Source organism: Otolemur garnettii, unplaced genomic scaffold (genome assembly GCF_000181295.1).
Source record: "Otolemur garnettii isolate 467f Iridium unplaced genomic scaffold, OtoGar3 scaffold00115, whole genome shotgun sequence".
Taxonomy (NCBI): domain Eukaryota; kingdom Metazoa; phylum Chordata; class Mammalia; order Primates; family Galagidae; genus Otolemur; species Otolemur garnettii.
In genome coordinates, this window is record NW_003852510.1 from 6502417 (window position 1) to 6524987 (window position 22571).

General features: G+C 36.9%; 1 protein-coding gene across 2 annotated transcripts in view; it reads right to left on the reverse strand.

The window, feature by feature from the left end:
- Positions 1–22571, reverse strand: part of SYNE2 (spectrin repeat containing nuclear envelope protein 2) — a 387860-nt gene that overhangs the window by 256063 nt on the left and 109226 nt on the right. For both annotated transcript variants that reach the window (XM_023517601.1, XM_023517602.1), the window contains exons 9-19: positions 18619–18719; positions 16897–17004; positions 15992–16129; positions 9134–9298; positions 8420–8532; positions 6862–7024; positions 5893–5971; positions 5443–5630; positions 3686–3850; positions 2322–2465; positions 671–844 (exon numbers count right to left, since the gene is read on the reverse strand). In XM_023517601.1, the coding sequence (XP_023373369.1) occupies positions 671–844; positions 2322–2465; positions 3686–3850; positions 5443–5630; positions 5893–5971; positions 6862–7024; positions 8420–8532; positions 9134–9298; positions 15992–16129; positions 16897–17004; positions 18619–18719 (1538 nt within the window). The remainder of the gene's footprint in view (positions 1–670; positions 845–2321; positions 2466–3685; positions 3851–5442; positions 5631–5892; positions 5972–6861; positions 7025–8419; positions 8533–9133; positions 9299–15991; positions 16130–16896; positions 17005–18618; positions 18720–22571) is intronic.

The following is a 22571-nucleotide window of genomic DNA, read 5'->3' on the forward strand; positions in this document are numbered from 1 at the left end:
CCACCTTAGGTGTATGTGGCTGGCACCTTAGCCGCTTGAGCCACAGGCGCTGAGCCAATGCCTGGCTATTTTTTTGGTTGCAGCCGTCACTATTGTTTGGCGGCCCGGGCTGGATTTGAACCCGCCACCTTAGGTGCATGTGGCTGGCGCCCTAGCCACTTGAGCCACAGGCGCCGAGCCCTCATTGCCTTTCAAGGAGTCAACTGCCTGAGAATAAAAACAGAATGGAGTTCTAACATTAGTCACTCTTCTAGTGTCAAGGAGAGGAAAGTGGCTTAACCAGGAGATGAACTTTCAAAGCATAGGTTGTACGGTCTCTCATATTCCCACTGCACAGAGCTGTATGAGACTGAACTCACTCACTCAGCCCCCACTGCCCTCTGATGCAAGAGAATATCATAGTCCTCATTCTATAGCTGGGAAAATTAGTCCCAGAACTTAATATTCATAAGCTTTCATTAGTGATCTCCTAATTTATCCTCTGTTTTCAAGCAAAATCACAGCAAATGATCCAGGGAGGACAATCCATTCATTTTTAAATCTTCTAATAAAAGAAATTCAAACTGTAAATTTATTATTAAACTATTTACTTTTAAACTTTTTATTGACCTTAAAACATAAATCTATAACCATGAAAATACCCTCTTAATAAATACATTTACACTCATACCTGCAAAGATTCTTGCATTGAGGTATCCACATAATCTTGATGTCTCAGAAGATCCAAAACAGATTTGGCTTCTGCCTCCCAGATTTCCACTTGTCTAATGAGTTCTTTGACTTCTTCAACAACTTTTAGTTGCCCTATAATTTCTTCATTTTCTTTCTCATGTTCTTCCCCAGCCTACAACATTCAAATTATCACTAAGAAAATGCCGACATGTACATTATAAAATAATAATATTCCATACCAAAAGCTTATACCATTTTCTTTACTGAAGCATGCTAATTCCACATATTCAAAATACAAGATCTAATATGGGAGGGCCGGGCACGGTGGTTCACACCTATAATCCCAGCACTCTGGGAGGCCGAGGTAGGTAGTTTGCCTGAGCTCACACATTCGAGATCAGGCTGAGCAAGAGCAAGACCCAAGAGTTAGGCATTGTGGCAGGCACCTATAGTACCAGCTACTACAGAAACTGAGGCAAGACAATAGCTTGAGCCCAAGAGTTTGAGGTTGCTGTGAGCTATGATACCAGGACACTCTTCCCAAGACAACCAAGAGAGACTCTGTCTCAAAAAAAAAACAAACAGAGATCTAATTTGGTGACAATACCACTTTATAAATTAAAAGGCTTTTTCTTATTTTCTTAATTATAATATCATTCTTATCAGTCAGATAATATTATCTCCATTTTTCAAGTAAGAAGATTATAAAACCAACATCCTAATTTTCTAAGCATTCATCTAATGCATTTAACACATTTCTAAAACGTATGTACAATGTAATTAATAATAGCTATAAAATGTCAAGAAGAAATTTCAAAATCAAATTGCAACAAAATTAAATCTTTTCCCATGAATAATCTCTCAATTTTCTACAGGTTGATAATAGTATAGCTTTACATGATAGATACATTCTTTTGTTATTATATATTGAAAAATTATAATAGTATATATTTATGGGGTACATACATTCTTAAAGTTGTTTTTAACCAGATCACATTTTTAAATGCCTCAGAAGACTATGGTATTCTAAAGCATATTGTGTAAATTCAGATCATTCCAGATTCTCTGAGGGAGAACACCGAACTCCATCATGGCAAAGGGCCAAAGCCAGTAAGTAAAGGTGTTTAAGTTGTTATTCTGCAGAAGGCACATTTATAAAACCATAGGTATTATATCTTACAAGTGTATGATTTTTAATTTATTTTTTGCTTCCTTTTCCATATTCTTATCTAGAATCTAAAGTTATCCTCCAAGTTATTCCTCCAACAAAAAGGGAGAAAGATAACATTTCCCCCCATTTTACAGAAAGGAAGCAAGACATAAAGAGGCCAGGGTCTGATCTGAAGTTAGACAATTTCTGAGCAGTAGTCAAAAATAATCTCAAGAAAATATCAACTCAGATTCACACTGCTCAGAAGCATGGCTGCTGCTCTGTGTGTGTGAAACTCCGCAGCAGAGTAAGAGGCAGGACAGGAAGTCAGCAGACACTCATACAACAGAACACTGAATGTAGGGCCACACTTAAGCAACTGCCTAGTAAACGATCACATTTTAAATGTTTATTATTGTCTCAACAATATGATTTTTTGAAAAAATAAAGTTAAATTATTTCTATACGCAAACGAAATATACAATGTATGACTATTTACCTCTATATTCTGATAGTGATACTCAGGAAGTTCTATGGACATATCCACCAAAAAATCTCGTTTTCGTTCTTTGGATAGTATAATATTTCCAGATTTGTCAAAAATAGGCTGATCCTGTTTTTTTCTAAGTGGTAGGTTCATTTCCTATAAAAAATTAATTTCATGAAATTTAATGCTCATTTTTATGCTAATACATATTACAAATAAGTGGATATAAAATACTTAAGTACATCTTAATGATTTATCATCTAGTAGCAGTACTGTAAAATATGGGCATTTCCAATAAAACATCTAAGTCTAAAACTGTTAAGAATTAAGAAATAGGCTTGGTTTGTTCCTAGGCATCTCCACCAAAAAAAGTCAAACAAAAATTTTAAAATAAATAAAATTAAATAAGCAATAGGCTGGGCACAGTGGCTCAAGCCTGTAATTCTAGCACTTTGGGAGGCTGAGGTGGGAGAATCACTTGAGGCCAGAATATAAGTCAAGAGGCTGAGAGACCTCACTAGAGACCAGGAGTTTGAGATTACTGTGAGCTATGATGATGCCACTGCACTCCAGTGTGTGCGACAAAGCAAGACATTGTATAAAAAAAAAAAAAAAGGAGGAGGAGGACAAATAGAATAATTTAAGTTCAAAAATTTTTATGGAAAGTCTGGTTTTATGAGGCATTGTGCTAAATACAAGATAAATAAGGTTCAGTGTATGTTCTCAAGGAGATTCATATCTAGTAGGCAAAACAATGCTTAGATTATTCTTTAATGGTAAATAAATTTCAAAAAGAAAGCTGTTTATTAGAAGCTGTCTTTGATACATACTCAAGAGAAATCAAAACATACGTTTACAAAACATTTTATGCATGACTATTCATAGTGACATTGTTGGTAAGAGCCAAATCAGTAGAAAGAATTCAAATGTCCATGAGCTGTTAAATGGTTGAATAAAAATGTGGGATATCTATACAAGGGACTATTATTTGCCACTAAGACAGAATTAACTACTGACATGTGCCATAATGTGGATGAACTTTAAGATTATAATGCAAGTTGAAATATGTCGGTCACAACAGATCACGTATTGCATAATTCAATTATATGAAATGTCCAAAATAGGCAAATCTATAGGAACACAAAGTGGATTAGTGGTTGCCAAGGATTAGGATTTGGGAAGAAATGAGGAGTGACTGCTGATGGGTACTGAGTTTCTTCACAAAGTGATGAAAACATTCTAAAATCGATTATGTTGATGGCCACACAACCCCATGAGTACACTAAAAACCAATTAAATTATACACTTAAAATCAATAAATTGCATGGTATGTGAATTACATCTAAATAAAGCTGTAACCAGTCAAAAGAACTTACAAGCTGAGTTTTTGAAATAAACTTTCTCCATCTTTTATTCAGCCTTCTCAGTTCTTTAGAAATAGAAGATCTGACTGCATCAGTGCTAACTTCAATTAGGAAATTTCCAGCTTCATTTAAAGCAGTATGTTGTAGACTCCATTGGGACAGTATCTCAAAGGGAATCTATGTAAAATATAATTAACATAATATATTAATGACATAACGTTTGTCTTTCTATTATCTCTAATAGATATCTACCAAGGCTAAATCTAAGCAAAAGTTAGTATGATGGTTTTCACAGAGATTCTGTCTTTCCTTTGAGGCTCCCACCATTCCTGTCCTAGTTCTTCATTATTAATCACTGATTGGCAGGTGCCACCTGTCTGTCATTAGTCTTGGTCAAGGACTTTTGGGAATTATCTGATCTGTTTTTCTAAGTGGCTGATGAGCTTACAGCAGAGGTTTTCAAATCTGTTCAGTTCATGGCACCCTTGATGTTTCAGTAATTTCTTTCACAAAGCTCCTATGCCAGAAGAATTATCTAACAGCTCCCATTTTAAAGCAATCAGGCCCAACAAGTTAATGGTAGTATGGTATCCAAGATACAGATGTTGTCATGTCTCTCTCAAAATGTAAAGTATCCTCTCAGTTCTCTTAGTTTTTTTGGTAGCCCACAGCATGGCAGCAGAGTTTGGGAATTGCAGGCTTAGAGTGCTGTTTCATTTTTTTTTCAAAGTTATGGATATTTTAATAGAAGACCTTAAAGACAGAAGAACTGTCAGAAGCCTAAGACTTCAATTTCTAGCATCAACGTAACTGAGAAGGAGCAGTAATGACTAAGGGTCATTTTACCTTAAAATGCTTTCTGAGCACGCACATACTTATCATAAATTTTACTTTCATTCAAATAACCTTTCTGTTAAGTAATTTTAGTTTCCAATCTAAAAGCCTATCTAGGCTCAAGCAGCTAAGGCACCCAGCCACATACACCTGAGCTGGTGGGTTCGAATCCAGCCCAGGCCTGCCAAACAGCAATGACGGCTGCAACCAAAAAAATAGCCAGGCATTGTGGTGGGTGCCTGTAATCCCAGCTACTTGGGAGGCAGAGGCAGGAGAATCGCTTGAGCCCAGGAGTTGGAGGTTGCTGTGAGCTGTGATGCCAAGGCACTCTACCCAGGGCAACAGCTTGAGGCTGTCTCAAAAAATAAATAAATAAAGGCCTATCTACATCCATTTGCCATAGAGAAAAACTACCTCAGATAATCATAAAACAAATTATCACATGCCTAACAAATGGAAAAAATAATAAATTACACTGGTGTTTCTTCTACATCTCTCCCCATAAGCCTAAGGTATTTAGATTTTCCTCCTTTAAAAACTCAGAAAAACTTTAGAGCTCATAGGTTTCAAACAAACAGAAAAATAAAACTTTTAAACAGTGGTTTATTTTAAAAGTGGTTTATTTTTAAGCTATGCAATACATTATGTCTTTTATTTCCTCTCTAAAAAGCTTAGAAAAATATCTCCCAAAAGCTATACCTTGGATATAAATTATAGTTCAATAAAGCTCTGTGTGTGTATAAAACCCAGGTGGAGAAAACATTCTTTTGGTAGTGATACGGGGAAGAAGCTAAAGTCTTTCTAAGAACTTCGAGAATTTTCCAAAATACATGTTTACCCTTCTCTGGACTCCCATGTTTGAACTGAAAATGAGGGTCTCTAAACAAAACAAAACAGAAAGTAAAGCTCAGCAGATGCCAGTAGACTGCACATACCTCTTTAATTTGTTCCTTCTTTGTTTCCTCAAACCAAGCCTTTAGAAAGCGAAGGTTTTCCATATAAGTAGCCCAACATGCCAGAACTTGTTGTAGAGTGGACTTCACATTATATATATTTTTTCTATATACACAAATGTTGTATTTCACCATCTTATATTGTTTACTAACATACTGACATTCTCCAGCTACAGTATTAACAAAACAAGAAAGTAATCTTAGAAAATAGTTTCCTATTAATGAAATATTGTTAAAAATATTTGCATATTAATTGACAGTGGCAAAATAGTTTGTACTTTGGTAATATTAAGTGTGAAGGAAAGAATTTCTAAGGAAAACATAGAAATAAAACTAATTTCTAAAACATTAAAGAATAAAGAAAGCAAAATAGATAAAATGTAATTTTTAAGTGATCATCAGTCCATGAAAAAGTTAACTGAAATGCTTTACCCAAATTCTTATAAATTTCTTCACATTTTTGAAAAGAAGTCTCAAGTTGAACCAGGAACTCTTTTTCTTCAATAAATCTCTGGGGGGGAAAGGAAAAAAAAACATATTGACAGTTTTTACTTTTCATAATACAAAACTGTTATTTATTGTACATTTACTTATGCCAACAGTATAATTACTTAAATAGAAAAATGAAAATTCAAAGGCAAAAGAAATAAAAACATTTGAAATCTAGTTTGGTTTAGAACAATGCTTCTTATTTGGAAACGTATAGTATTTAAACCATAAATTATAAATAAATTTCTCCTCATATTTTTCAATTTTTGCAATGAAACTTAAAAGCTTTGATTTTTCTTTTCCCATCCCTCATTTCCAAAATGGGAAGAGAAAAAAAGATAAGGCCTAAGCGTAGAAGTGACATTAATGGCATTTCTGTGATGCTTTAGTTTTAATACATAGGTGAACACACATAATATTTAAATCAATTGAAACATTTTTCCTATAAATTGGAAGTCCTAAAAAACACACACATGCACAAAATCAAAACAAAACAAAAAATTGTTTTTCTAACTACTAAAATTTAAGAGAGGCTAAGATCAAAATGGTGTAAGAAAAATGTAATTAATGAATGAATCTATAAATCAGAAAGAAAAAAGTATTAAGCAACATTTCAAGTAAAAGATAAAATTTCAATGGAGAAAACATTGAAACCTGCTCTATTAACATTAATTGGCCGGTTAATCCCCCCTGGGGTGGTGAATAATACTGTCTTCTCTTTCTTACCCTTTCCTGCTATTTGACTACCCATCATTCTCTTCTTTGGACAACATTTTAAGCTAATGAAAGCTACCAAGAAACCCCATCTTCAAAAACTTGAAGAGTTAATGAGAAATACCACCAAGGAAAAATGCAAATCCAGCTCCCGGACATGAAAAATAGTTGCCTACAGTACAATATAAAACATCTTACATGCCAGTCTTCCAGCAACAATTCCACAGAGTCTTTGCTGCCATAGTTAACGTTCCAAACATCCAATTTTGATTTCACTTCATCTAGCAAACCAAGAACTGAGCACTTATAGTAATGAAATTCCAGAAGTAGAATGAATTTCTTCCCCAAAATATTGTTGAGTCTGGAAAACAGTACAGGTTTTTAAATTTAACTTGATTTCACTGACCAAATGTAAGAAATCTGTTCAGCATTTTAAAAAATTGGGGGCTTCAACTTTTTCTTTTAAACACATAGAATTCAGAAGTATTCTCAAGTCTGGTCCTTTTCTTTTCTAAACAGTGTAAAATAAATATAGTGGCTAGATAATAAAACAACCATTTCTTTTTTTTAGACAGAGCCCTAAGCTGGGTAGAGTGCCGTGGTATCACAGCTCACAGCAACCTCCAACTCCTGGGCTCAAGCGAGTCTCCTGCCTCAGCCTCCCAAGTAGCTAGGACCATAGGTGCCCACCACAGAGCCCAGCTATGTTTTGGTTGCAGTCATCATTGTTTTGGCAGGCTGGGCTAGATTCAAACCCACCACACCTTAGGTGCATGTGGCTGGCGCCTTAGCCACTTGAGCCACAGGCACCGAGCCAAAACAATCATTTCTAAAGTGAAAACATCAAAACCCAAACATTTTCTGAAGAACCTATTTTCCTATTAAGAAATTTTGCAATAAAATGTTGATCTACAAAATATTTCACTAAGTTTGAAAACTTCTGTATAAGTTAATAAAAACTACAGTTTAAAAGTTTATGTATTGGCTGGGCGCCTATAGCTCAAGCAATTAAGGCGCCAGCCACAGACACCAGAGCTGGCAGGTTCAAATCCGGCCCGGGCCTGCCAAACAACAATGACAACTACAACCAAAAAAACAGCTGGGTGCTGCGGTTGGTGCCTGTAATTCCAGCTATTTGGGAGGCTGAGGCAAGAGAATCGCTTAAACCCAGGAGTTGGGAGGTTGCTGTGACCTGTGATGCCACAGCACTCTACCCAGGGCGACAGCTTGAGGCTCTGTCTCAAAAAATGAAAATTAAAAAAAAAAGAAAAAAAGAAAAGTTTATGTATTAACGATAGTTTTCATTATGAAGGATAATACCATCTTATCACTCTAATAAACTGCTTATGCGTAATGAGCAAAGAGAAGACAATAAGGGTACCATCAATTAAATAACCTCTATTCATAGCCCTTTAAGGTTTATAAAGGGCTTTCATGTACTGCCCCCCATTTGATGCAGTATCCTTCTAAGATATGTGCACGGTAATTATCATCATCCTACATTCATAAATGAGGAAACATGTTCAAAAAGAGAGTAACTTAGCTAAAACCAAGAGCTATGTTTCTAACTCTAAATCCAGAAGTTTTTCCCTCAAATTCCACCATTCACTAAAAAAGGGAGTATGTTAGCATGAAATAAAGTTCCTATTACACAAAACATGAAGATACTATTATCAAGACATAAGTACTTGGTGGTCCCCGTAGCACCATGTCAGTGCTTAAAGATGGACAGTACATGAATGACAATATTACAAACCGTCTTCTCATTTCATCCAGTTTGGTAGGTGGTACCAGGGCCAAATGTTTTTCATCTGTATTTTCAAATGTAAGAAGGATGTTCGAATAACAGTCAAATCTATCCATCAGACTCTGAAAAGAAATTTAGCATGACATAAACCAGATTTACTGCCAAACACTATCATTGAGGATTTACTAATGTCATTTGCATTAAATTTTTTTCTTTTTAAATCATAAAGCCCCATTTTCTTAAACAAGACTTTGAGAATAAATATTTTCATCACAAATGTTTTAAATTGAAACATTTTACAGAGAGGCAGCCTGCAATTTCTTTGGTAAAGCCATTATCAAAATCTTCTGTTTTCTGGTGTATTTTTCATTCCTCTTATGGCCTTAAAGGCTATAAATCTCACATACGAAATTCCTTTATGCCATTTTAGTGAGAACCCAGTCTTCAACATTTTAAACCAGTCTCCCCTGGTTGCTACCTGGGTTTTTTCTTTTGTGTTAAAGTTGCTTTAGAATTCTATTCCGATTTATTCTTACTGTTTTAACCTGAAACTAGCACTAGAGTCATGAATATGAAGGAATCTTCCAGGTCCCCCAAATTTCCAAGGGAATCATTCTAAACCCATTATATTTTCTTCTCTTCCTTCTAGGGAAAACAAAGTCTTCCTGGAGAATAATCTCTAACAACGTATGGATTTTTCCACATCTCTTTCTTTTTTCCAACCTTGAATAAAGTCATTCTCTCTTGTGTCAGAGTCATGGCTGTGGAGTAATCCTGGGAGGCTGGCAAGCTGTCACCAATGAGCTCCTCTACCTCCTGGAGCCAGGCTTCAATTTCATTGAGGGGTTGGGGCAAGGCATAATTCAGCTGTGCTTTCCATGCATTAACCTGGAAGAAAGGAAGATGTCCTTCAGTAGTAGAACTTGTCTACTTTCTTTCTTCACACACGTGTGTTTAATTCTGTAAGTTTTCCCTGAAAGCCATAATTGATAAATGCAATCCATCAATCAAGGAAATCTTTATCAAGGGATAAACTTCTTCAAATATCACTTAGCTACTTGGTGATCAGGAATACTCTGTCCAAAAGCTGAAGGAAAAGAGGAAAAGCAAACAAATGTTTGATAAATCCATAATTAAATGAGGGGAGATATTTCTAGTACCCCTCTAAGCAAGGATGGACTATCATATTGAAAGACCATCATTTAAAAGCTGTGTGCTCTAACTTTACAACTACACCTTCCACACAGGGTTATAGATCATTTTCCTCACTAGCCCTTACCATATATCCACATGCAATATCTCTACCATATCTTCTGAGTATCCATCATTCAGCAAAGCCCCGCACAATGCATGCACACCACAACCTTCCTCAGCCTTCTACCACTCCCTACCTGCACCTGCATGTGACCACTCTTTTCTCCACATATTCTCTGTACTCTCATGGTTTATTCATTTATTTATTATTTATTTATTTTTGAGACAGAGTCTCATTCTGTTGCCCTTGGTATTGTGCCATGGCATCATAGCTCACAGCAACCCAAACTCTTGGGCTCAAGAGATACTCTTGCCTCGGCCTCCCAAGTAGCCAAGACTAGAGGTGCCTGCCACAATATCCAGCTAGTTTTTGCTATTTTTAGTGGAGGGAGCGGGGTTATCACTCTTGCTCTGGCTAGTATTGAACTTCTGAGCTCAAGGGATCCACTCACCTCAGCCTCCCAGAGTGCTGGGATTACATGCATGACCAACCATGCCTGGCCTTAGTCTCATGTTTTAACTCTTACTGACTGACCTTCTGTCTACCCCTCTCCTAAATGTCATCAAAACTCACTCTTTTGCCAAAGTCCAGGGCCTTTTAAAACGAACTCATTGACTCACACCTACATTCATTCTGCAAACATTTATGAGTAACCAGTTACGCTAAGAATTGGGGGTAAAGATACAGGAGGTTAGGGCAGCGCTTGTGGCTCAAAGGAGTAGGGCGCCAGCCCCATAAGGCGGAGGTGGCGGGTTCAAACCCGGCCAAGGCCAAAAAAAAAAAAAAAAAAAAAAAAGATACAGGAGGTTTCTGGAGAGCATAGGGGACATGAGGAGTTGCCCACTGTACGGTTCTGTGCAGCAATTAGGAGCAAATTAGAAGCACATGTGGTGACACAGAAGCACCTTTAATCCATTTGATCAAAAAGAAACAACATATAACCTCAATTTACCCAACTGAAAAATATACCTGTACATAAATTCAATGTGTATTTTGCAAAATCATATAAAACAAAATGATACATATTAAACACATCAAAATAGTGGCCTAGGGAGAAAGGGGACTGGAAAGAAGGACTAAAAGAAAATAAACAAATAAAGCAAATGAATAGAAGACAGAACACAGTTACAGCAAAGCCTGGTGAATGATTTAACAAAGCCAGGCAGAGGCGACTGTGGAAGACCTCAGAAGAACGTTGACTCCTGACTGAATTCTTTTTTTGTTGTTTCTTTGATACAGGGTCTCACTCTGTCACATGTGGTAGCATGACCATAGCCCACTGTAGCCTTGAGCTCCTGGGCTCAAGGGATTCCCCTGCCTCAGCTTATCAAGTAGTAAAACTACAGGCACACACCATTGTGACCAGCTAATTTTTAATTTTTTGTAGAGAGGGGAAAAATGTTTTCATTATTGTGAATTTTAATATAAACAACTCAGCATTTGTGTTCATTATATTTAATTCTTTGCCCAGGCTGGACTTGAACTATCCTAGCCTCAAATAATCCTCCCATGTCAGCTTCCTAAAGTTCTGGGATTACAGAGGTGAGCTTCTACACCCAGCCAATGTCTGGCATTCTTAGACACAGTACAAAAATCTAGCTCCAAGGCCATCTCCTTCCCTGACAACCCCATTAAGAATGTGACTTTTGGCTGGGCATGGTGGCTCACACCTGTAATCCTAGCACTCTGGGAGGCAGAGGTGGATGGATTGCTTGAGCTCAGAAGTTCAAGATCAGCCTGAACAAGAGCAAGGCCCCATCTCTAAAAAAATAGCCAGATGTTGTGGTGGGTACCTGTAGTCCCAGCTACTCAGGAGGCTGAGGCATAAGGAACAGTTGAACCCAGGAGTTTGAGGTTGCTGTGAGCCACAATGACACCACAGCAGTCTATGCAGGGCAACAGAGTGAGACTCTGTCTCAAAAAAAAAAAAAACCCAAAAGTGACTTTTTATCCAAACTTACATAACTCTATTAACACTTCTGTGGCATTCTCATTCCAAAGACAGCCCTATGAAGATAAAGCACAAATCAAAATTTGTTTTATTCAAATAACTTTTCTTTCTTTCTTTTTTGAGACAAAGACTCACTACATCACCCTCGGTAGAGTGCTGTGGCGTCACAGCAACCTCAAACTCTTGGGCCCAAGCAATTCTCTCGCCTCAGCCTCCCAAGTAGCTGGGACTATGGGCACCCGCCACAACACCCAGCTATTTTTTGGTTGCAATTGTCATTGTCGTTTAGTAGGTCCAGGCCGGGCTCCAACCTGCCAGCTTTGGTGTATGTGGCTGGCGCCCTACTCACTGAGCTACAGGCACTGAGCCTCAAATAACTTTCCTTAATAGAAGTATTGGTCTTCAGTCTGTATTTTTTTTTCTGTTACCTAGTTTTAAATAAACTGTTACTATCTGTAGAATAGTTACTTCGTAGAATTAAATTGTTTTTAAATAAGAGAAAGAGTACAGAAAATCTGTGTATTACCTGAGATTTTAATTCATCATTTATTCATTGAAAAACATTTATTGGGTGCCCCTTACATGCAAAGTAAACACCTAAAAGACATTTATTTACCAACTACTTAGGGTATACAAAATGACAAAGCTAGGTTCCTTTAAGGGACTCAAATGGAATTGTTCATAAAACAGAAGCATTAAATATTATAGTTCTCCCATTTTGTTTTGCTTTTTTTCCCCTTGCAAGTTTATTTTCTCAAAGGCATGTGGTAAAGATAAGTCTACAAACTTAAATCATTAACTATACGTCATTAAGTCTCCAGCTGGAAAAAGAATGAATGTTTTCATCATTGTGAAGTTTAATATAAGCAAGTCAGCATTTGCTTTTACTATATCTAATTATTTGTGCATCTTTCAAAAAATAAAAAGTTACCAAAAAATTGATAAAGAATTGAGTTAAAGAGAGACTAAGAACAACATCTCTAATCCCACTATTATTCTTTGCACAGCTAAAAGAAAGCTGTATATATTTTTAATGAAATTAAAACCATGCTTTCTGACTCAGAGCTACACTCAATATTCACGTAGCAGTTAGTTTACCCTTCATTCCTTCCTTTTCTCTTAACATAGAAAACTCGTTCCACACTCCCTTTCTTAGACAATTACTTTTCAATTTGGCTGAAAATTTATATAAGATCTTATCAGGTCAAAATAACATAATGTTGCCATTTTCTATAGCCAAAAAAAAGAACAAAAACCATTTACTATATGATGTTTTGAGATATCTGTTCTCAAACTATTGAAACAGAGACTGTCTAGATGGCATTGACATTTATACACTTGATAATTTTAAAATCAGCATGTCTTATTTTGCCACACCAAGAAAATGAGCTGCAGTCTAACTGACTAAGGAATAGATTTCCAGGCTACTATCAAGTTGCAGTACTTAATTTTACAAAATGATTCTTTTTATGGTTTTTCTCATTATTTGGGGTAATTTTTTCATATTTGGCAAAATTAGGCCAGGCCTCCGTGGCCTGGAACAGCCTGAACTATGCAGAAAGTACTTTCTTCCCTGACTTGTATTTTGCCAATGACCTGTCACAGAGGGCTCTTATCCTTTACAAGAGTCAGTTTCAAAGCTGTGATCAGACCAGGAATTGACAGCGCAATGGTACCTCCATTTGATGGGATTGTTCCTGCATTGATGGGATGGTTCCTGTACAACTCTTAAAAGTCTATACAAACTTTAGAATGTAAGCAGTGCCTGAATCTCAGTAGATAGAGTGCTGGCCACATACACCAAGGCTGGTGTGTTTGAACCCAGCCCAGGCCAGCTAAACAGCAATGACAACTGCAACAACAATAACAACAAATAGCCAGGCTTTGTGGTGGGCACCTGTAGTCCTAGATACTTGGGAGGTTGAGGCAAGAGAATTACTTAAGCCCAAGAGTTTGAGGTTGCTGTGAGCTGTGATATTATGGCACTCTACCCAAGGTGACACTTGAAACCCTGTCTCAAAAAAAAAACTTTAAAATGTATATTATAATCTCTAAATCAACCACTAAAAATGGTATTACATACTTTAAAAGCATGGCTCTTTTAAGTCACCAGGCTACTTAATCACTGGTAGCAGTTAGTTACTGGTGTGGAAAATATACTCTGAAAAGAGGCCCAGCAAGGGATCAGCAAACTTTTCCTATGCAGGTCCAGAGTAAGTACTTTTGACTTTGTAGACCATACAGCTTCTGTTACTCTAAAGTCATTAAAAATTATTTTGTTGCCCATGTGAAATGGTGAAATCTATGATATGTAAATTTTTTTTTTTAAAAAAGACAGAGTCTTACTCGGTTGCCCTGGATAGAGTGCTGCAGCATCATCACAGCTCACAGCAACCTCAAACTCCTGGTCTCAAGTGATCCTCCTACCTCAGTCTCCTGAGTAGCCAGGACTACAGATGACCCACGTGCCTCAGTCTCCCAGAATGCTGGGATTACAGGCCTGAGCTACCATGCCCAGCCTATTATATATGAATTATATCTCAATAAAGTTGTTCTTAAAAAAGAATAAAGACAAAATAGAAACATTTAGAAATCAAGGAAAACTGTGTGGATTGTTATTTACTGACCACTTGCATTATAAAATAAGTTAAAGTTTTCAGATGCAAGTGAAATGAGCTCAATGGAAACTCAAAGTTCTAAGAAAGAATGAAAAATATTGGGAATATCTAGATAAATATAAAATACTAGTTTTTTCTTTTAATTTCTTTAAAATACAAGACTGCTTAGAGCAAAATTTACAATATGGCCTTGGGGACTTTAAGACATGTTTGTGTCATATATATGACATATACATGTAGATAAACAACGTTGGCATAAAAATGTAAACTAAGTCAATGAACTTGATTACAAGATCTCTACATATTACAAGACATACAATACGTTAGAAATGATACAACTCTAAGCCAGCTGCAGTGGTGTAAACCTATAGTCCCAGCAACTCAGAAAGCTAAAACGAGAAGATTACTTGAGACCAGGAATTTGAGGCTGCGGTACACTATGATTTTACCTGTAACAGCCAATGCATTGTAGCCTGGGCAACAACACCATCTCCAAAAACAAAAAAAGGCGGGGGGAGGAAATTGTACAACTCTTAGAAGTCTATAAAAATTTTAGAATGTATATTATAATCTCTAAAGCAACCACTAAAAATATGATAGGAAGAGGCAAAGCCAAAAAATCAATAGACAAGTTAAAATTGAGTTCTGGGGGAAAAAACGAAAACACACCTAACCATCCGAACCCAGGCAAGAATAGAAGGAATGTAAATATATAAGCCCATACAGAAGGAATAAACAAACAGTAAAATGGTATATCTAAATTAAACTATATCAATGATTACACTAATGTTAATGGACAAAGCACCACAATTAAAAGGCAGAGATTGCCAGAACGGATAAAAAGCAAGATTCAACTATATGCAGTTTATAAGAGATGTACTTTAAATACAAATATTCAAAGAGGTTACAATAAAGGAAAAGGATGTGCCATACAAACAGTCACCATCAGAAAAGTAGACTGACTATATTCACATCAGATTAAGCAGATGTCTTGGAAAACAATATTACTAAAGATAAACAGGAGTATTTCAAAATGGTAAAAGTGTCAATCCATCAGGAAGACAAAATAATCATAAACATGTACACACCTAATAACAAAGTTTTAAAGTATATGAAGCAAAATTTGACAGGATTAAAGAGAGATTGCTACAGGTTTTAATATCTTTCTCTCAGTCACTGATAAAACAGGTGGACAAAATATCAGCCAAGACAGAAAATCCAAACAATACTGTCAATCACCTAGCATTAATTGATACTTTACAGAATCCTATACCCAGTAGCCACAGAATGCATGTTGTTTTCTACTGCACGTGGTTATATGTATACCATACGCTTGGGCCATAAACCAAACTTAAAAGGGCTGAAATCATGCAGATATATTTAGACACACATACGCACATTCATCCTTATACATTCTCCCTGGATTCATCTCTACCCCTTTCAAGCACCTACTGATATGACACATGATGGTAGAGAAGCGGCTGTAGGTCAGTCAAAACACAGACAGTCTACTATGGTGAACTAAGAGTTGATGGCAAATATAACTCTGGAAAAGCTTGTGTTTTCTCTAAACAGAATGATATAATTTCCTACTTAAATCCAACCCCCATCCAGATGATGCCACGGAGACAATATAAGACTCCTATCCCATTTTCTGATGAAGCATCTACCCTGTCTGCTACAGAATTTCTCATGGAAGTCTAAAGTCCTCATCCAGCAAAACACAGAAGAACAATGAAAATCAACATAATAGTAACCTGGTACTTGAGGCCATCCCAGGCTTCTCTCAGCTGTAACTGATCTTCATCCAGGTTAACGAGATTCCTTTCTTTTGACAGAATATCCAAAAGGAATTTCTTCTCTTCATCGAATGACTCCATAAAGGACAGCAGGTTCTACAATTAGAAGAGCATGGTAAAGACGAAAATATTTACTTCTGGTTATAAATTGGAATCTGCTATACATTTTGAGGTCTATCACTATAGGTTATATTTAAGTTTTTACTTAAAGGGAAAATCTCCAGAATCTAGTGTCGTCTCTCTGACTAGTGTCTCTCTTGAGTGCGCTATGATACTCTGGGTGCAGCATAATGACACAGGCCTTCCTCAGCTATGTCTCCTGTCAGTATTGTTAAATTTCTACTGGAACGGAGCAGTGAGGCCAGCTGGCTATAGAGGACAGATCAAGAAGCCACCTGGAAAAATATGAGTTTGTCCTTCCCTTCCCAAATATGTGTTCACAACAAAATAAGAATGAGTGGATGTGACAGAGCCAGACTCTATCTCAAAACAAACATACAAACAAACAAAAAACCAGTTTCAGAAGAACAGTTCTAGAATTCAGCCTTAAAACCTGCAGTTAACTTAATATTTAAATAATTAATTCTAAAAGAGTTTTCTAAAAACAGACTTACTATTCTTCCCTAAAAAAGTAAACTGAAAAAGGGGAGGTCAGGAGCCAGTGACAGATAAAAATCTACCTATTGGATACAGTGTACACTATTTGGGACAGGTACACTGAAAGCCCCAGCCTCCGAGTTATACAATTCACCCATGCAACAACAATAGCAAGAAACTACTTATGCCCCTAAATCTATTGAAATCATAAAATATAGATACACTTTTTAAGTAAATTAGAGATAGCTCTTTGTGGTCACACTCACACAATACTTTGTAAAGTCTGTCTCGTTTTCCGAATCCTTTAGCGCCTTCTGTAGTTTCTCCTCTTGCAGCCTCAACCAGAGCATGGCATCTTTCACCTTTCCCTGTAACTAGATTTGATTTCTTTTTTAATAATAAAATTAAGAATTCAAAATGTCAGTAAAATACTTACCATCAATACACACTAATGACTCATTATGCCAAAGAATAATTTTCCTTGTTCATATAATACCTGAAATTGTAAAACCCATTGAAACTAGCATCTGAACATAACAACACGTGCTAAAGAAAAGGGCAAGCGAACTCCTCTCCCTGTCCTTGGCTTATCCATTTCCACAATTCTCAATTTTAGAGAATGTTATTCTAAATCACTTCTTTATAGTAGGCATTTCCAATGACTGATTTCTAATAAATCAAAATATGGGGTAATTCAAAAATATCTGGAACATTTTAAAGATCCTAAAAATAATACTACTAAAGATTTTGGCTATGCTATCCTATAAAAGTCACCGACAATTGTTTTTTCTTAAGGCTTGCTTGTATCTGAAAGCAGATTTCACTGCTATAGGATAAAGCAGAAGTTACATCTTCCTTCCATTCCTCTTTAGCCTCCATTTACTTTCTTTTTTATTAAGCAAAGGTGTTTTTAATATTTTCCATCCAATTTCATGGACAGTTGAATTTTTAATTTTATTTTTAACATGAAAATTAATCAGAACAGAGGAGCTCCTCAGCAGGGCAGAAATAGCCGGAATTATAAGCCTGTATCTCAGCTTGAGTCTCCCTTCCAGAGTCAGTAACAATCTGGCTTCTTTCCTCAAACACAACAGCTGGAAAAACAAAGGCCTAATTTGGCAAACAAAATGCATGAAAGCATGCCTGAGAAAGTAGTTTAAAGTAAATTTTAACTTATTCATAAACATTCTACTAAATCCACAGCACTCATTTATCTTCAATAAGAGCTTCTTTTCAGCTTAGAGAGTTTTATGAAATTTTCACCCACTATATTTTGTATAATAGAGTGAAAGCAAAAAGGAAAAACCAAATAATCAAACAGCAATCTAATAGTAATTCAAGAGTATCTCAACAAACAGTGATCAACAGTAAAATACAATGCCTCCATTTACATGAACAACACACTCCCATCTATATGAATCACATAGTGCCATTTTATGGAAGCTGAAAAGAGGTGAAATGGAAATGTGCTCAAGTTAGATGATAGTTATGGTTGCACAACTGTGTAAATATACTAAAACCCACTGAACTGTATATTTTAAATAGCTGAATTTTACAGAATGTAAATTATATCTCAACAAAGGTAAGAAAAATTACAACAGACAAAAATTTGACATCTCTAGAATTTTTTAAAAGCCAGCTTAATTTAATTTGTCCTATATGGTACCTGTCTAAAGGTTATTCCTGAAAATTCAGCAAGTGTAATAAATTATCCCTTTTAACTTAAAAATTAAAAAAAAAAATAAAATAAGCAACACTCATCGATAGTGAAAGGAATCAAAAAACTGGTTGCCTGAGGTGGGAAGCATAGAGAAAAAAGAGGCAGAGTGGAGCATTCTCAGTACTAGAAATGTTTCACACCATGATTGGGTATGGTTAATATGGGTGAACACTTCAGCACAACACAAGTATACATTTCAAATTTTAAAAATTAAAGTATTAGGAGAGTATAACAAAAATGAGTTTGATTTGTACTTAGGAAGACATACCTGAGGCTTATCTCTAGTCCCAGCTGTGTGTCTGGAATACTGTAGAAACTGTGCAACGTAGGTCATGATCGACTTTTCATCAGGATTATCGACATCCACATCTGTAGGACACATCGCACTATCAACCGGCTATAGACAGGAGTCACTGTAATGAACACCGAGGACAGGCTATGCCAAGCCTATGCCACTGGCTCATAGGCTCTTGAAATGAACAAAGTAGCAGACATACCATCTCTGCTTGCTTACCCCTGCTCCAAGACAGAGCAGTGAAGAGCTTAGATCTGCAGTCAGACAGATCTGGGTTTAATCCTGCAATAGTATATGCACAGCTGCTTTCTAATCAGAAAGTGTCACCATGGACACTGTATGCATGAGGGCATAAGTAGTCAGGAAGGGTGGAAAGGAAAAAAAGCATTCCTCTTTCTGTAGACACAGTGCAAAAATTCCTCCAGGAGAGCAGACACATACAATAAATGGAATCGGTTCCTGACACACTGGTCTCAGCATTTGTGTAGTAAAGCATTTCCAGAAGATATAGTGTTCATAAGTGGATTAAAATGTGGTATATGTACTGTGGAATACTACTCAGCCATGAAGAAGGATAATTTATTGCCTTTTGCAACAATATGAATGGAACCAAGTGTTGTGGCAGCCACCTGTAGTCCCAGCTACTTGAGAGGCTGAGGCAAGAAAATCGCTTAAGCCCAAGAGTTTGAGGTTGCTGTGAGCTATGATGCCATGGCACTCTACCCAAAACAACAGCTTTGAGACTCTGTCTCAAAAAAATAAAAATAAAAATAAAAAGACTAAGTAACACATCTAGCACCCAGACCTTGCTTTGTTTTTTTATTTTTTTGAGGCAGGATCTTGCTCTGTCTCCAAGGCTGGAGTGCACTGTAGCCTCAATGTCCTGGGCTTAGCCTCCCCAGAAGCCCCTGGCTCATTTCTCTCTCTCTCTGTTTTGGGAAACACAGGCTGGTCTCAAACTCCTGGCCTTGAGTGATCCTCCGATGTCTGCTCCCAAAGAGCTGGGATTACAGGTGTAAGCCATGATGCCCTGCCAAGATCTCGATTTCTAACGCCAATAAAGAAACCAAGGCTCCTTGGAGAAATGCTGATTCTGATATTGGGGCAGGAAATATACAAGATAAGCCCAGAGGATCCTCTCATGCCAGAAAGCGAAGAAGTGCTTTAGAAAACAAAAGGAAAAAAAGCAAACCTGATATTGATGAGGATAGTCAAAGGAGCACAGGAACTAACTCAAATAGCTCCCAATGGCCAAGATTATTTTTTTAATTTGCACATTAAAATAAAGTAGTATTAGATTACAACTAAAAGTATAAAATATCAACAAGCCCATATATACCAACAAATGATTGAACAAATAAATAAATGGGGAGAACAGACAAAGCTCCTATGCAGAAGAAATTCAAATAATTCATGTAAATAATGTAGTCAAGGAAAGAGAGGACAACTCTCTGGAGTGTGTGGAGTGACTTCTCCAAACAGTATGGAAAGAAGAGGAGAAAAAGTAACTTCACAGCAGAGGAACCTGACAAACACAACCTCAGCCAAGTGGCCAGTCAGCCTCCACAGCGCGCAGTCACACTGTTAGTGCACACCCTTGACACAGTTGGATGAGAATGACACCCTACCTCTGCAGGCTCCTCCCAAGAACCCATATGCCCAGGCTAGTCTGGGACAAAAAAGTATAAGACAAATTTTGAAACACTGAACTAGTGATCCTCAAAACTGCCATGATCACATCAAACAAAAAACTGTCACAGTCAAGAGGAGACTGAGGAGGTAAGGCAAGGAAATGTAATGTGGTCTCCTGGTAGAATCTTAAAAGAGAAAACAGTTCTTAGGCAGAAACTAAGGAAATATGAATAAAGTACAGCTTTTATTTACAATAATATGCCTATGTTGATTTACTAATTGCAATAAATGCAGCGAACTAATATATTAAGAAAAATTGAACCCAGGGCATATGGGAAGTTAGTGTACCACCTTCTCAATTTTTCTGTAAATCTAAAAGTATTCTAAAAAATAAAGTTTATTTTAAAATTTAAAAAGTAATGAAAAATGGGGAGTGATTACTAATGGTCACAGGGTTTCTTTGGGAGATAATGAACATGTTCTAAAATTGCTGGCTCGGCACCTATAGCTCAACCGGCTAAGGCGCCAGCCACGTACACCTAAGGTGGCGGGTTCGAATCCCCAGCCCGGACCCGCCAAACAACAATGACGGCTGCAACCAAAAAATAGCCGGGCGTTGTGGCGGGCGCCTGTGGTCCCAGCTACTTGGGAGGCCGAGGCAGAAGACTCGCTTGAGCCCAGGAGTTGGAGGTTGCTGTGAGCATGATGCCATGGCACTCTACCCAGGGGGACAGCTTGAGGCTCTGTCTCAAAAATAAAATAAAATAAAATAAAATAAAATAAAATAAAATTGCTCATGATGATGACGGTGTAATTTCGTGAATATAGTTGTCCTTTGGCATCCATGGGGGATTAGTTCCAGGACTCATTTCTAGATTACTTATAATACCTCATACAATCCAAGTGCTAATAGGTAAGTAGTTGTTATACTCTATTGTTTAGGGAATAATGGCAAGAGAAAAATAGTCTATGCATGTTCAGTATAGATGCAAATATTTTTGGTCCGTGGCTAGTTATCTCCACAGATGTTGAAACCATGGGTATGGAGGGCTGGCTACACACTGAAAATCAGTGAATTATGCATTTAGATGGGTAAACTGTGTAGTATGTGAACTGTGCTCAGTAAAGCTATTTTAAACGAAAAGGTTAAATGATGAATCCACTCACTTGGTCAGTGGTATTCTGGAGCCAGCTGGCTCACACCACCTTAAAAGAGCTGACTGTTAAATGTTCAGCAGTTTTAAAAGCTGATTGTTAAAAACAATCATCATTGAAAATTATTAATATATGGGTGTACAATTCAGTTATATTAAAAGCAAATGTAATAAATACCCAAAACTCGTTACTCCCCAATTATTTTACATTTCAGTGGTATCTATTTTATATGAATGCTGGAAATAACATACACTGGTGTACTACTGAACATCTTTTTCCAATTCTGTGTTCAATGACTTCACATTAGTAGCCTGAAATCAGTCCTATTGGTAGCATCTACACCACAGAAATCTGCAAATGAGGCCTCAATTTTAATATTTTGGTGATTGCTAAAAAAGGAATGAAGAAATTGCTAACAATGCAGATAAATCCTAAAAGTGTGTCTTTTTCTTTCTTTTTTTTTTTTTCAGCCAGAGCCAGAGCCAGAGTCTTATTCTCCCACCCTCGGTTAAGTGCCATGGCACCATAGCTTATAGCAACCTCAAACTCCTGGGTTCAAGCAATCCTCCTGCCTCAAGCTCGGACTACAGGCACTTGCCACAATGCCCCACTCTTTAGTTTTTCTATTTTTAGTAAAGATGAGGTCTCATTCTTGCTCAGGCTCATCCTGTTGGGAGGCTAAGGTGGGTGGATTGCCTGAGCTCAGGAGTTCAAGAAAAGTGCATCCTTTTGATAGTTTAATTGTAACTAGCAGAAAGGGTGACAAACATTCTTCCGGTATTCAGTTCAGCAAGGAAGTCATTCATGGCAATGAAGAACAAATGAAATTCTGAAATGCTCCTTGCTGTTCCACTTACTCAGTAATGCAAGAGAAATTATAACGTTAACGTCAGAGCTATGCTTGTTCAACACTAACTACCCTAAGGTGGTGACAGATGGACATGAGAGTTTGGCAAAAATCAACAAAAAGATCTGGGTGCCATGTGTAATTTATAATGAAGCACATCATATATTTAATATTATTTGTTAATTGTGTACTATACATCCTTTCTACTGGTAAAATTTATAACACATATTAATGTGTTTATACTTCCCATTGTTTTGACAGCCAATCATTATACGTTGATATTCACAGCCCT